The 12,945-nt window shown below is 39.0% G+C and overlaps 1 protein-coding gene across 7 annotated transcripts in view; it reads right to left on the reverse strand.

Moving 5' to 3' along the window:
• The window catches only part of ARID4A (AT-rich interaction domain 4A), a 44,752-nt gene continuing 32,055 nt past the window's right edge, over positions 249 to 12,945 (reverse strand). For 2 of the 7 annotated variants that reach the window (XM_021403230.1, XM_021403229.1), the window contains exons 15-25: positions 12,304 to 12,532; positions 11,074 to 11,324; positions 8,886 to 9,083; positions 7,530 to 7,614; positions 7,164 to 7,359; positions 6,892 to 6,954; positions 4,947 to 6,077; positions 4,650 to 4,754; positions 3,721 to 3,936; positions 2,673 to 2,819; positions 249 to 2,103 (exon numbers count right to left, since the gene is read on the reverse strand). In XM_021403230.1, coding sequence (XP_021258905.1) covers positions 2,000 to 2,103; positions 2,673 to 2,819; positions 3,721 to 3,936; positions 4,650 to 4,754; positions 4,947 to 6,077; positions 6,892 to 6,954; positions 7,164 to 7,359; positions 7,530 to 7,614; positions 8,886 to 9,083; positions 11,074 to 11,324; positions 12,304 to 12,532 — 2,725 coding nt within the window. In that variant the 3' untranslated portion in view covers positions 249 to 1,999. The remainder of the gene's footprint in view (positions 2,104 to 2,672; positions 2,820 to 3,720; positions 3,937 to 4,649; positions 4,755 to 4,946; positions 6,078 to 6,891; positions 6,955 to 7,163; positions 7,360 to 7,529; positions 7,615 to 8,885; positions 9,084 to 11,073; positions 11,325 to 12,303; positions 12,533 to 12,945) is intronic. The other 5 variants (XM_021403235.1, XM_021403234.1, XM_021403232.1 and 2 more) reach the window with 3 other exon arrangements.

Genomic DNA, 12,945 nt, shown 5'->3' on the forward strand with positions numbered 1-12,945 from the left:
GATCTTATCTGAATAGAAAAAATTACTTCTGCTAATAGCAGTCGTGGAGGATAATCTGAGGAACTGTGACCCACGTGATTTCCTTGGGAGCGAGTATTGCTTTATATTCACAGCTACTGTAAGAGAAACAGTAAAAGTTAGCTCGGAAAAAAAGTCTTTGCAACAATCTATGGAGATTGATCTTCCTATTCAGGTAAGCCCAGGCATTTACAAGAACAATCATTTAAAGAAAAATAGGATATAAAGCCTATGTTTAAAACATGGCCTTTATTAATGCTGTCCGGTGAGCTCCATATTTACCTTACATTGAAATAGTTCTGCTTTGCTTAAGAAAAGACAGAAAAAGTGCCATTTACAAGAGTACTTTTTCTTTAATTTTCTGCAAAAATGGAAGGAATTGGAATCACAAGTTGACAAATGTTGTAAAATGAGATTTCAAGAAACATTGATTTTAGTAATGCTACTCCATCGCTAGTGTTCCGTTCTGACTTGCTGCTGTGTGAACCAGAATACCCCGATATACAGTCTAGAGCGTCTATGTTATTAGTCTACAGCATATTAAACACAGAAAAAGGGGCTAAGGACCCCTTCCAATGTACAAACATGAATAAAAAAATCGATAAAAAATCACTTTTATACATAATGTATATGCAAACTGCTTTAAATACATGGTTTTGGAAGAGTTATTTACAAACTGTATCCGCCTGTGGGACAATCCACAGGCAAAGCATACACAGTTGCTTTACGTTATCGTTGCATCTCAACTTTGGGAGATAGAAATTCATTCGGCAGCATAGCAAACATAAGAACTCGTGACAAAAGTATCCGAAGGGCAACCCAGTAAATCCTGTTCCTCCAAACGATGTGAGTAGGACTGCCAAAGTTTCCAACCAAAGCCATAGCTGAATCCAGATGCCCGCTTACAGACCTGCGTGGGGGGAGGACACGACGCCGGGCCCGTTCCAATGCAGGCACGGGTAAATCCTCCTGTGAGAGCCACAACTGATAGGTTTGTTTTATGGAAAGAGTGAACTAACCTAGTTTGGTTGGTTGGTTGTTGGATTTTTTTTTTTTTTTTCCAATTTTATTAATATTTTAAAAAATACATAAAAATACAACATCCAATGTCTGAATAAATATATTTAACAAGTTGCAAGATACCTTATTTTACACAAAAATTTCAGCTTTAGAAATCTTGTTAAATAACTTCATTGTTGTTATATATTCATTTTTCGTCTTTTTGTAACAAAATAAAAACTCTGAAATTACATAGAAAAAAGACAAAATATTTTTGTCAAGGGATAAGATAGTCCACTGAAAACCTATTCACAATTCCACTGTAAACATTAATAAACATTAAAATATTTGCATAATTGTGTGCTCAAAAATCCTATAAAAAGTGGAAGACTTATTACAACTGTAGTTTTCAGTCAACTACACTTCCTTTCACAATTTATTTTGTCCCATTTACACCTTTAAAACTGGGCACGTTGCTGAACACGTACTTTGGCAGTTCTGCATAGCAAGTGCTTCCACAAAGAGGAACTACTCACCGAGAGTTCGCACACCGCTCGGTGAAAGTGCAGCAGTTGCTCAGTTCATTTGGATAATACTCTGATGTCTCTACCTGGTGCACTTGCTTTTCTAAGATTACCCGAGAACACCTGAATGCTTCATTGGACATCACTTTTCAAATTTGATAAGTGCCCTTGCTCTGCGTTAACAAAAACGAAACAAAAAACAAACACGTTGACGAGCATGTCACGTTGTGCCTACAAACCTTCAAGGAGCTCAATTCCTCCGAGCAGTAACTTAAAAACAGAACAAAACAACAACAACAACAAAAGAGAGGGTAGGAGGGGAGAACAGATACAGTCCAGCAGTGGAAGTGTGTACAGGATATACTTGGCAATGTCAAACCAGTTGAGTGCTTTCTGTGGCTGAATGTCAGGATTGAAGTCCATGGCAGCAAGCTGCTGGCAAGGCAGAGAAGCATGTATCACCTGCATTCTACAGCAAGCACGTTTTGTGGAGGAGAGGACGACGACGGACTCATTCCAGTGTCTGATGAAGCAGATGACATGGATGCTCCTGTATGAGACACTGAATACAGAGAACACGTCAGCATCAGACGACCGAAGTACATGTGAGAATGAAGGTGCCTATAGTTAATGGGTATTAAAAAGACCCCAGAGATTTGGCATATCACAGAAACAGATGTGAACTTTTTGACAACTCTTTCCACTGTTATATTCACATACACTGGATGTAGTAACCTTACCATCCCTGCATCACAGACCTATGGCAACGATCCGTTAGACGAGTCACTATGCTGCCTCAAAACTCTCACCATGATTTCCCTACAACGTCCAAATTTCCCATGGACAGTTATAATACACTTAGTAAACGTTTTTGCTAGGTTCACATTCTGGAAAGTCCAAGATGCTCTTTCTAAACATGTATATACAGGAACAGAATAAACAGATAGGCACTTTTTCTCCTGTCACTTTTTCTCCCCCAGTACTGTCAAATTTTAATTGCTTCAGATTCTCTATTTTCAAGAAAAATGCTGAAAATCTCAGAGGAAGTATACACAGAATCACACAGAGCAATGGGGGCTGAAGGGGACCTGTGGAGATCATCTAAGTCCATAAAGCAAATCTGCACGTTACCTTCTCTGTCTTTCTTTTTTAACCGCTTTCTTCTCCTGTCTATGGTGGCTACTTCTGACTTCAGAGACATGTAGTACTTTCGGATTTCCTGTAGCTTTTCTTGTAAGAAGGAGATCCTTTCAGTGCTGCTCATGTTGTCCAGTTCATCTTAAAAGTAGGAAGAAAAGGGAGAACAGCTTCATCAAGGTGATCTTAAAGAAATGAAAGCAACTCTTCAAGTATACAAGACAGAGCACAAAAGGTAACATGCTTCTTTAGCACTACACCAAGAAGGCATATGCCTAATTTAGAATACCAAAATTCACACATTTTTCTCAGAGAATGCATTTTCTTGCAAATTCCCTCCAATCCAAGCCACTTAAAGCAGGCAGATAACGTAAGTAAGAATCATGCTGCTTGTGAGGAAAGGTTACACTGTAGACACTCCATTATTCCTCCCAGATGCACTCTTCATCCTTCTTTAAACAAGAACACATCAGGGAGAGGAGGGAGGTATCTAACACTCAAAAAACTCTCCTGATCAATTTTAGTTTTAAGCTGTATTTATAATGAAAAAGAAAAACCAAGATAAAACACAGCAAATAATTGCTTAGCATCCAATCTTCTAATCACCACCTCTTCAATCACAACCTTGATTGTCTCAATTCCTGCTCTGTACTTAAATACTTCGACCACTCCACCAAAGCCCTGGGTTTTTGGTTACATTCGCTTTCTTGAGGAGCATGGGAGAATTGAGATTCCAGTGCACAGTGGCTTCATAATGCCAAATGTACTGAAAGATGGCCAAAAATTATCTGGGATCAAGTGAACAGAGAAACACGGGAGGGGGGCAGGAATAAAATAAATAACAGTCATGATTAGATGAAAAGAAAAAAAAAATCAGATAATTTTCCATTTATTATTACTCTAAATGAAACAGTAGTGACCATAGCTATGAAACTTTAGGATTAATTCTGAAGGCTTTGGTAAAGCTTTTCTAAAATAAAGTTTGTCTTTCACAATTTTGGTTGATATTTAAAAAAAAAAAAACAAAACAAAACAATCTTACTGAGTTGAAAACTCCATTTGTATACTCTAGGTGAAGAATTCTGGTGGTGGTGTTTCTCCCTGTGTTTATCCTTTTCTCCATCTTTGATGTGAGGTGAAATCACTCTTGCAGGTGATCGAGAAATCTTCTGTGGTTTTGATGAGTTTATGTGTTTTACAGGAGTACATTTACTGGAACTGTCCAGGACAGGAAGGTCTTCACTGTCACTGCTTTGTCCTGCAGTAAGAGAAACGTATTTGAACTTCAAATCAAAATGATCAACTTTTTAAAACTGTAGCTATAGTTTGGTTAAACTGATTAAGAAAGAACAGCTGCTGCTCACTCAGAAAATTCCAAAATGCACACTGGAAAAATTGCATCAGATTCACTAGGTAACTTTATCACATATTTTGGGGTTGTCATAGAAAGCAGACATTAAAACGCACTGTTTTACTACAGAATAATATATTTCAATATATATTAAAACTATATTAATACAAGTAGGTAGCACACAATTGTGTAGGTATTCTACACTGCTTTGTATGTTTACTAAATCACTTTAAGGACCTGAAAGAACATTTCCAAAACATGACTAATAGCATAAAAGCTTTAATGAGAAACAGAAAATTGTAAGCTATAGAATATGCAAATATTTTGGATTCCCACAGTAATTACAATATTCTACATAACCAGTTAAATACGTCTGAATATTCGGTGTCAGATAATTACTGTTTTAGTTTGATATTTTAAAACTTTAACAATGCTCTTGCAGCGCTTAAATGTATTGACTCATTCAATTCAGCCTCTTCAGTTTTGATCTAATCACCAAAATGGAGCTATGGGAACACAAGTTCTAGCTAACAGAAATAACGTGTCACAGTGAGAACAGTGGGCCCTATGCATGTTTATATGACAGCATAACCTCCCCCTCATCTCCCCCAGGAACGTACCTGTTCCATTCTTTTCATTTTTGGCTGCAGCACTTGTTCGCTTTGGAGTACGCTTCTGTTTTTTTGCCAGTGTTCCACTATTGCTGTCACTGGATCTTTTTTGACCTACATGAGGTAGGGGGGAAAAACAAAAAGCATCTCAAGCATTTCTGCTATTGGCCAGCTCTTTTTTATAAGCAAGGAAGACATTTAAAGCTAGAAGGCAAAGCAAATGTTGCTTTAGCAACGTAATACCAAGACTTAAAGATGACCAGAAAACACTACAATGGAGACTGACTTCTCCCAGGCAATGCTCACCCTTCTCTCCCGCGTCTCTTTCTTGCACTGCTATACTACAATTGCTGGACGTGGTGCTGGCTTCAAATCCATTCGCAGACTCGCTCTCACAGAGCCCTTCTTGAGATTCTTCTGCCACACTGTCCACTTCAATGGTCATGTCGCTTTCACTCTTGATACTGCGGGACTCGTCCTGACTAAGTGTAAGGGGTGAGGCCACTGAGAAGCTCGACTGGACAGCAGCGGGTAAGGCAGACGGATTGGAGTTTGAAGCAGTAGGGTCTGGCTTTTCTGATATTGTATCTTCACTACTGCTCTTCTCCTTTTCATCCAAGTCATCTAAGTCTACCTCGTGACAGAGCAAAGTTTCCGGACCGATCTGAGGCATTGCATCATCCTCATCTTTCAAGGGAACGTTCCCATTCTCTTCAGACGGACACTCAAAGCTCTCGCTCCTCAGCTCTTGACCGTGCTGAACTGACTCTGCCACGAGGGATGGCATCTCTTCATTTTCAGTTCTATGTGACTCTTCGGCGTTCGGTCCTCTACATTCCTCTGCCCCAGTACATTCATTGGTCCTCTCTTCAGATACAATATTTGGGACTTCCATCTCACTCTCTCGTCGACTTCTTTTCTCAGGAGAAGCCTGCTCCAAAATTTTCCTTTTCAGAAGCTTCTTATCTTTTGTGGAAGGTTCCGTTTCTGTTTCAGTAGTGCTGGAAATCTCTTTACAGTCCAAGGAAGACATGTCTAACCTTTCATTTTCTGTAAGAGATTCATTAGCCACCTCTTCTTGACTTCCCGGAGAAACCTTTGCATTCTCCAAGCAGAGATCTTTTGTCTTGCTCCTCCTCCCTTTTCCTTTAGGTGATTTTTCAGCTTCCCTCTTGATTTCTTCCACTTGCTCTGTTTTGTTTCCAAAAATCTGAACGATTTGTTCACTCTCTTCGACTTCCAGTTTCAGGATTTCTAATGGCTGCACTTGAGTCCTGTCATTTTCCCTCAGTGCGTGAGGAATCTTTGGGCTTTCCTCATCTAGCTTCTCATCATTTAGTTTTTCATTTCTTTCCAGTTCTGAAGTTTCTGGAGAAAATTCTTCGTTCAAATTCTTCTCAGATGACTCGTCTGCCTCACTGTCAGATGAACCAGAGTCTGCAAAAGTTTTAAAATAAAGAAATAAAGAAATAGAAGGGAACAGCACCCTAGGTCATTCATTACAGAACTATCAGTTTTTTTCAACTACACGCCAACTCTCTTCCAGTAATCTACGCAATTAAAATCAATTTACAATAAACGCTCCCAAACAACAAAAAATCCACATCAAGAAATACACTTACTACAGTTCTTATTGCAACCCCAACCCCCTGCTCAACAATAGTAGTGATGGTAGTACTATTTCCCAAATTATCCAGTACAGCCGTACCACAGTTTCTAGTAGCAAAAGTAATTTTACAGATTCCCATGTGGACATCACTAAATTATTGTATGAATCACACACCACATAAAACTTCAGCATTATTATGTTACCAGAAGATTATTCGGGGACCCGTACTAAAATGAGATGGCGATTTCACTTCAGTTCTCATTTGTAGAGGCTTAGAACTACCAAAAATATCACCGTCATTTGGATATAATTAACTTCTTTACTGGATGATGTAGTACTGAGGCTGAGGACTTAATTTCCATTATAAATACTATTATTATTCCACTAGGTCTCTTCAGGATTAAGACTGAAAGGCTCTGGCTAAAGAATATGGGATGACTTGCACTGTCACTTCCATGCCATGGCTCTCCTGCGAGCAAACTGTGTTTTTCCAGCAGTTTCAATTCACCTACTTCCTCAATAAAATTCACAGGCAGATTAAAAAAAAAAAAATTAAAATAATAATAATAAAAAAATCAAACCTCTTTTCCAAAAAGGTACTAAAAAACCCTCAAAAACATACACAGGACTGCGATCACTCACCGTTTGATCCTTTATCAGAATCAAACATTCCTGAGCTACGTCTTGTCTGCCTGCGAGGTGTTGCTAAAATCAAAATTGAAAATATTAATTTTTACAGAGTCAAATCTGCACCAAAAATGTGTGTTTGTCACATTGCTTGCACACTGACTGCTTAAGCAGGACTTTAGAGCTTCTGAAAGCACTCTGTTCACTGAAGTTGTCATGTTAATGCACTGCATTACATCACTGTTTACATGCACTTCCATGCCAGAACAAGAGTGCATCAGATGTACCTTCTGTTCCATTTGGCAAAGGTGAGGAATCTGACAAGTTGTTCCGTGCACTTCTGGCTCCTGATTTACCTTCACTATTAGGTGTTTTGGATAAAGATGTGTTTGATGGAAGAGTAGATTTCAGAGGAGGTCGCCCACGCTTCGATTTTTGTTTCTCCTCATCTTTCTTCTCATCCTTTTCACTGTCTTCTTTATTCTGAGGGAGAAAATTAACATTTTATTAATGTATACCTTTTTCTCCTTTTTCCCTGGGCATTTATTAGAAAGCTGGAGCATGGACCAAATCATCTATTTTTTTTTTAAACAAGGGACACTGATAGTCATAAACGTGGTACTACGAGACACTTATTGAAATAATCTATTTACTTTTGTTTTTTTCTTCTGTTTTCTCTTTGGTCCTCCTTTGTCCACAGGCCAGATAATCCGATCAGCTTTCACCCATTCATCATATCTAAAAGCAAGTCACAACACGTTACGTATAAAAAGGTTGCTTGCAATACGATGTTTAAAAGGCTGAATTACAGACAGTATTTATCAAGTGGAGGTAGCAAAGCAGAGCATCGATTTACAAATGTATGGAGTATCTGGCATTAGAAAGATCCACTACATTGCTAAAAAAGTTTTAAGTTAGGTTTCAAAAAAAATCTAGTAATAGTTTCTGAATTTCCATTAAAAACGTACTAAGATCATTATAAAAATAACTGTGGGGAATGGAAGGACAGAGGAATGGAGGGGCAAACTTCCCCACGTCCTTCTAGCGAAGCACTACAAGTCAGAAACTCAGACAGCTACGCAATTTCTGACTCATTTTATGTGACACACAAAAGTCAGTTTTCACAACGTCATGCCTTAACAGTAGGATTTCAATACAGGGAAGTTTTTAGGTTATAGCAACAATGAGGAAGAGATTCTGCACAAATATACTTCTAGTGCTCCTCCAAACGTCCTGAGTTGTTCGTAACATAAAAGGGACACAACTATCTGGGGGATACCAACCTCACAAACAAACTTTACGCTGCCTCAAAAAGAAATTTGCTTAATTTACATAGAAATTCACAGACTTGGCACATTTAAAGTTATATACTAGAGAAATTCTATTAAAAAAAAAATCACTTCTGTGATATTTTTTGCTTAGGTAATCGCCATTTTCCAAAAAACAAGAAAACCCATCCATTTCTACAGCTGTACTGAATATCAAGCATGGCTGCCAAGAGAAGTATTTGATCTTTTTTTTTCCTGTAGTTCTTTGCTGCTGGGCTCTCTCCTAACCTCACTGCATGTAACAACCATTCTGTATAATCACAGAGAACACTGAACCCAAGAATGAATTCTGTTGCCAAAATCTCAGTGCTTGTGTATCTTATCTAACTGCAGACGTCTTCACCATTACCAATGATTCTTTTACACAGAAGTCTGATGCTGCTAACACCAGCTGACACTGTAAATTACAGGGATGCTTCTGGGAGGAGAGGATTACTCACTGTAAGCAGGATGGGAAGCTGGAAACATACGAGTGTATCCTGAGATTTCGATACTACAGCATCGTACCATGAACAAAATTACTACCACTGAAAAATGTAACAGTCAGATAACATTACCATGTTGATAATTCAATTCCAGCCAAGCCACTGACTATCTCTTTTTTTCTTAGAAACAAAATCTCTTTTGGAAGTAATGATCATTTTAGAAATCAAGACACGAAAGACGACGCGTTCTCCTCACCTTACATTCCAACCATAGTAATGCACTAAATATAAAACCTCTCCGTCATCAGTCTCAGTGCTTTTAATACTGGCTTCATAAATTTTCTGAGTCTTTCCACGTCCATATTTTACTTTTACTTTGGTTCCAGTCAGGCAAGGTTCTGTATCTTCCTCATCCTCTTCACCTTCCGATTCTCCTTTGTTCTCAATCTCCTCCCTGCAGTAAAATGTATTTTAAATATCCACTAATTAGCGACAAAGTTTTAACATTTAACTAGCACAGCCAAGCTGCTTCCAAAGAAAGAAGACTGCAACAAAAATGTTCATTTTCTACATCCTGCCCTGTCTCTGAAGCTAGCCTGAGCACAACTTCGCAGGCTTAGAATTGTTGATGAAGATTCAGATAACTCAGAAAGAGGAAAATACCAACTCATTGTTTGGCTTCTACCTAAGACAGGAAAAACTAACTTCAATTTTTACAATATAATTGCTTTCGACATGCTACTTCAAAAAATACTATCTTTCTTCCACACATTGCTTAATAGCCTAAAATTTCCTAACAGCATATGGAAGTTTGGAGGGCAGGGATCCTCTCGCAGATATAAACACCATTCACTGGAACAAATACTGATTACCACAGCTTTAATCGAGATCATAAGTGCCTACATAGCTCTTCCAGCTATACCTACATCTTATTATCATAGAATGGCCTGGGTTGAAAAGGACCTCAAAGATCATCAAGTTTCAACCCCCCTGCTGAGTGCAGGGTCTCCAACCACTGGACCAGGCTGCTCAGAGCCACATCCAGCCTGGCCTTGAATGCCTCCAGGGACGGGGCATCCACAACCTCCTTGGGCAGCCTGTTCCAGTGCATCACCACCCTCTCTGTGAAAAACTTCCTTCTAATATCTAACCTAAATCTCCCCTGTCTTATTTTAAAACCATTATTAGCAATATCCAACCTTGACACACAATATCTAAACACAGTCCCAACAATCATAATCGGTTGTTAGGGTCAACTTAGAGGAATGTTAAACTACAAAAAGAGTCAGCAGTAGAGGAAATCCCGAAAGACTTTTAATGAAATGTATTTGCTAGCCTTCACCGAAAGATGAACTATCCTGCTGTGGCAAACAGAATAAAAACGAAGATGATGAGCACCACCTGCATCACTTAAAAGCAAACCATCTCTGATGTCCTAGTCACTTGACAGAACTCTGCAACCTGCCACACACCCACGCTACACCTCCTTTTGAAGAATTCTTACATGCTATGGTCTGCTGAAAGATTTCTCTTTGGGCTGCACAGTGACACTTTCTTTAAAATAACTGTGCATTGCTGCCGCTCATCAAACCTCTTTAAAAGAAAAGATGAAATAGCCCCACCAGGCTTCATTCAGTATCAGCTGTGTCCCACACAATTCAGCCACATGGATGAGAAAAACAAGGCAGGAAGGCCAGCTTAAACAATTAAGATACTGCCCTTAACCACAGCCAAGGTTAGTGGAGAGGTCTATTCTGATAATAACGTAAGACACCTGGTCATAGCTTGCTTCTGACCAAATCCACTTCAACTTGCCCAACTTTGTCTCTGGACAGCATTTTCCCTTGGAAGATTGCTCCTTCTATCTACTTTTTCCTCACCCCTCTTCCACTATTAAGTCAGTCCGGCTTTGTCTTTGGACATCTCTCCATCCAATACTTTGCAACCTATCTTCAGGTTTCATTCAAAACCCCTCTTCTCTTCTCCTTTGCTTTCTTAGCTGAACTTCTCCTGCCAACCAATGATACATTTAAGTAACAATGAAAACAAATGAGTAGTATCTTCACCAGCCATCACTAACACCAGAGAAGAGAGGCTGTTTTATATTTTAACTCCCCGTTGCTCACCATCCATACAGCAGCCTGTTCTACTTGTTGTCTATCTACTAGTGTGATAAAACAAGACCTTGGCAGGACCTTCAAGACGATGGAAGTGAAAAATACTGCCTACCATCTACCAGAAAGAGGTAATTCCTGAGGGTATAATAAACTCTACAAGCCCGAAATAGCATTTTCCTTTTCCTTTCCAGCTGAGCGAATGAGGCTTCTGATTTTCACACTTTAGAAACCAGTCAGATCTCCAAATTCCATGGATACTCTTGCTTGGAACATGCTCTATACTGACACAGATACACTGCTAAGAAGATGATACAAATTAATGCTTACCTCTCCCTCTGCCTCTCTTCATCTTCATCTGACTCTTTATCGGACTCCTCCTGCTTTTTAATCTTTTTCTCTTTTTGCTTTGGTGTACTTTTTCTCCCTAGCAGAGATTCATTTTCTTTCTTTTCCGCATTCTCGAGTGTTTCCTCTATATCTTTATTTTCCTTGTTGTTGTCTTTTAATTTGTCTTGTGTTTTATCATCTTCGTTATCTTTTTTTGCAGGGGTTACATCACGGGCAAGCCGTCTTCGTCCCTAGAACAGAAATAAAATCTGGTTAACATCTATTGTCACTTGTTCTTGCTACAGGGTCTCCAAATACACTACTCCTGTATGGAAGAAAGGCTGGAGATAACACCCCAAAGCAAAATATTCTAAAATCTTAATATATTAGCTTAAGAGGTTTTGTTATTAAAAAGGAAAAAACAAAGCAAAATAATTTTGCTCGATTTGGAATAAAGAAGATGAGGTTGTGATTCACCTCTGGGAGAATTTCAGGACACATTTATGGTCTGTTGTCGCTCACAACAACAGCAATACTGTTCGAGTGCCTGTATAGGACTGACACAAGGCACCTTCCTTTTAGCACCTTCACTCCCAACAGCTACCTGTTGATTTCACAGAATTCATCTGTCAGCTTTAGAAATACTGCATTTAAAAGGTATTTTCAGCAATGTGACAACTGCTGTTTAAGACTTTCTCTGACTGATTCTTGGAAGTCTAGCACAAGTTTACCCTTTTACTACTAAAAGTGCCTTTGATAGGGACACTGCACAGCGACCAGAACATTTAAGTACATTATGAAGAGATACCGTGGTAAGAATCAACTCTTTTTGTGGTAAGAAATGGGTCTTCCTTTGATTCTTAAAGCTTTAGCAGTCCCCTGATATGCCTGCTTCTTGCCACAAAGCTCCAGGTTCCACGTGCACATGGAAATTCTCACCCACAGCCAGGACTATCCTGCTGAATCACACAGCTCTCAGTAGATCTCAAGCCATCCCCAAATAGAAACACAAGCGACAACCAACGCTGCCTTAGCAAATCCTATGGAAGGTTTAGCAAGTGAAGAAATAATCAAGACGTAATTAACAGCTCAACTCTTGTTCACTGAATACTGTCCTATTAGAGTGCTAATTCAAACATACAGTTGCTGCACAAGGGAAAACTCATTATGTAAACTGTTCAATATACAAAGGGTTTAAGTACTAAATAGAAATCAGTCTGAACTACCTACCCTTGGGGATCTTAGTTCTATTTCTTCTTTTTCACTCTCGCTGCTGGAATAATTTTCTTCTGCTTCTTTTTTAACTTCTGTTGGAGGCATTTTTGGCTCCTCTTTCACACTCTCCTCCATTGGTTCCTCGTGTTTCTGTATGACTTCTACCACTTTTGGTTCATTGTGATGAATGGTCCTAAACTGAATGTTTGCAGAACGGCAGTACTCTTCAAAACCATAAAGATACCTACAAGGAACAAAGGAAGAGCTTCATTTACATTTCACCTTTTATTTTTGTCTACCGAAGTGCAAAAAAACTATTTTCCTGGTCATAGGGAAGAACAGTTAACTTCAGGAAAAATATGAAAGAGCAGCTTTTGTAATAAAACAACTCTGAACACAAAGTCAAGCAGTGAAAAAGACAACTCTGCACATGTACACGGGTGCTTCCCACAAATTTAACTTCATCCCTCTTCAAATAAGAACTCACGACAGTGAAGCCTAAGAACGCATACAGAGTTTTGCAAACACAGAGTGACAGCAAAGATCAGCCTGGTATTAGAATATGGGCATATAAACAAGTTACCACACGGTAACAAATTGCCATGCAGCAGCTTGTTCTCTGTTAACTGCCTGTGTGCACACTCTGATCCAGTTATA

The sequence above is a fragment of the Numida meleagris genome, chromosome 6 (genome assembly GCF_002078875.1).
Source record: "Numida meleagris isolate 19003 breed g44 Domestic line chromosome 6, NumMel1.0, whole genome shotgun sequence".
In the NCBI taxonomy this organism is placed as follows: Eukaryota; Metazoa; Chordata; class Aves; order Galliformes; family Numididae; genus Numida; species Numida meleagris.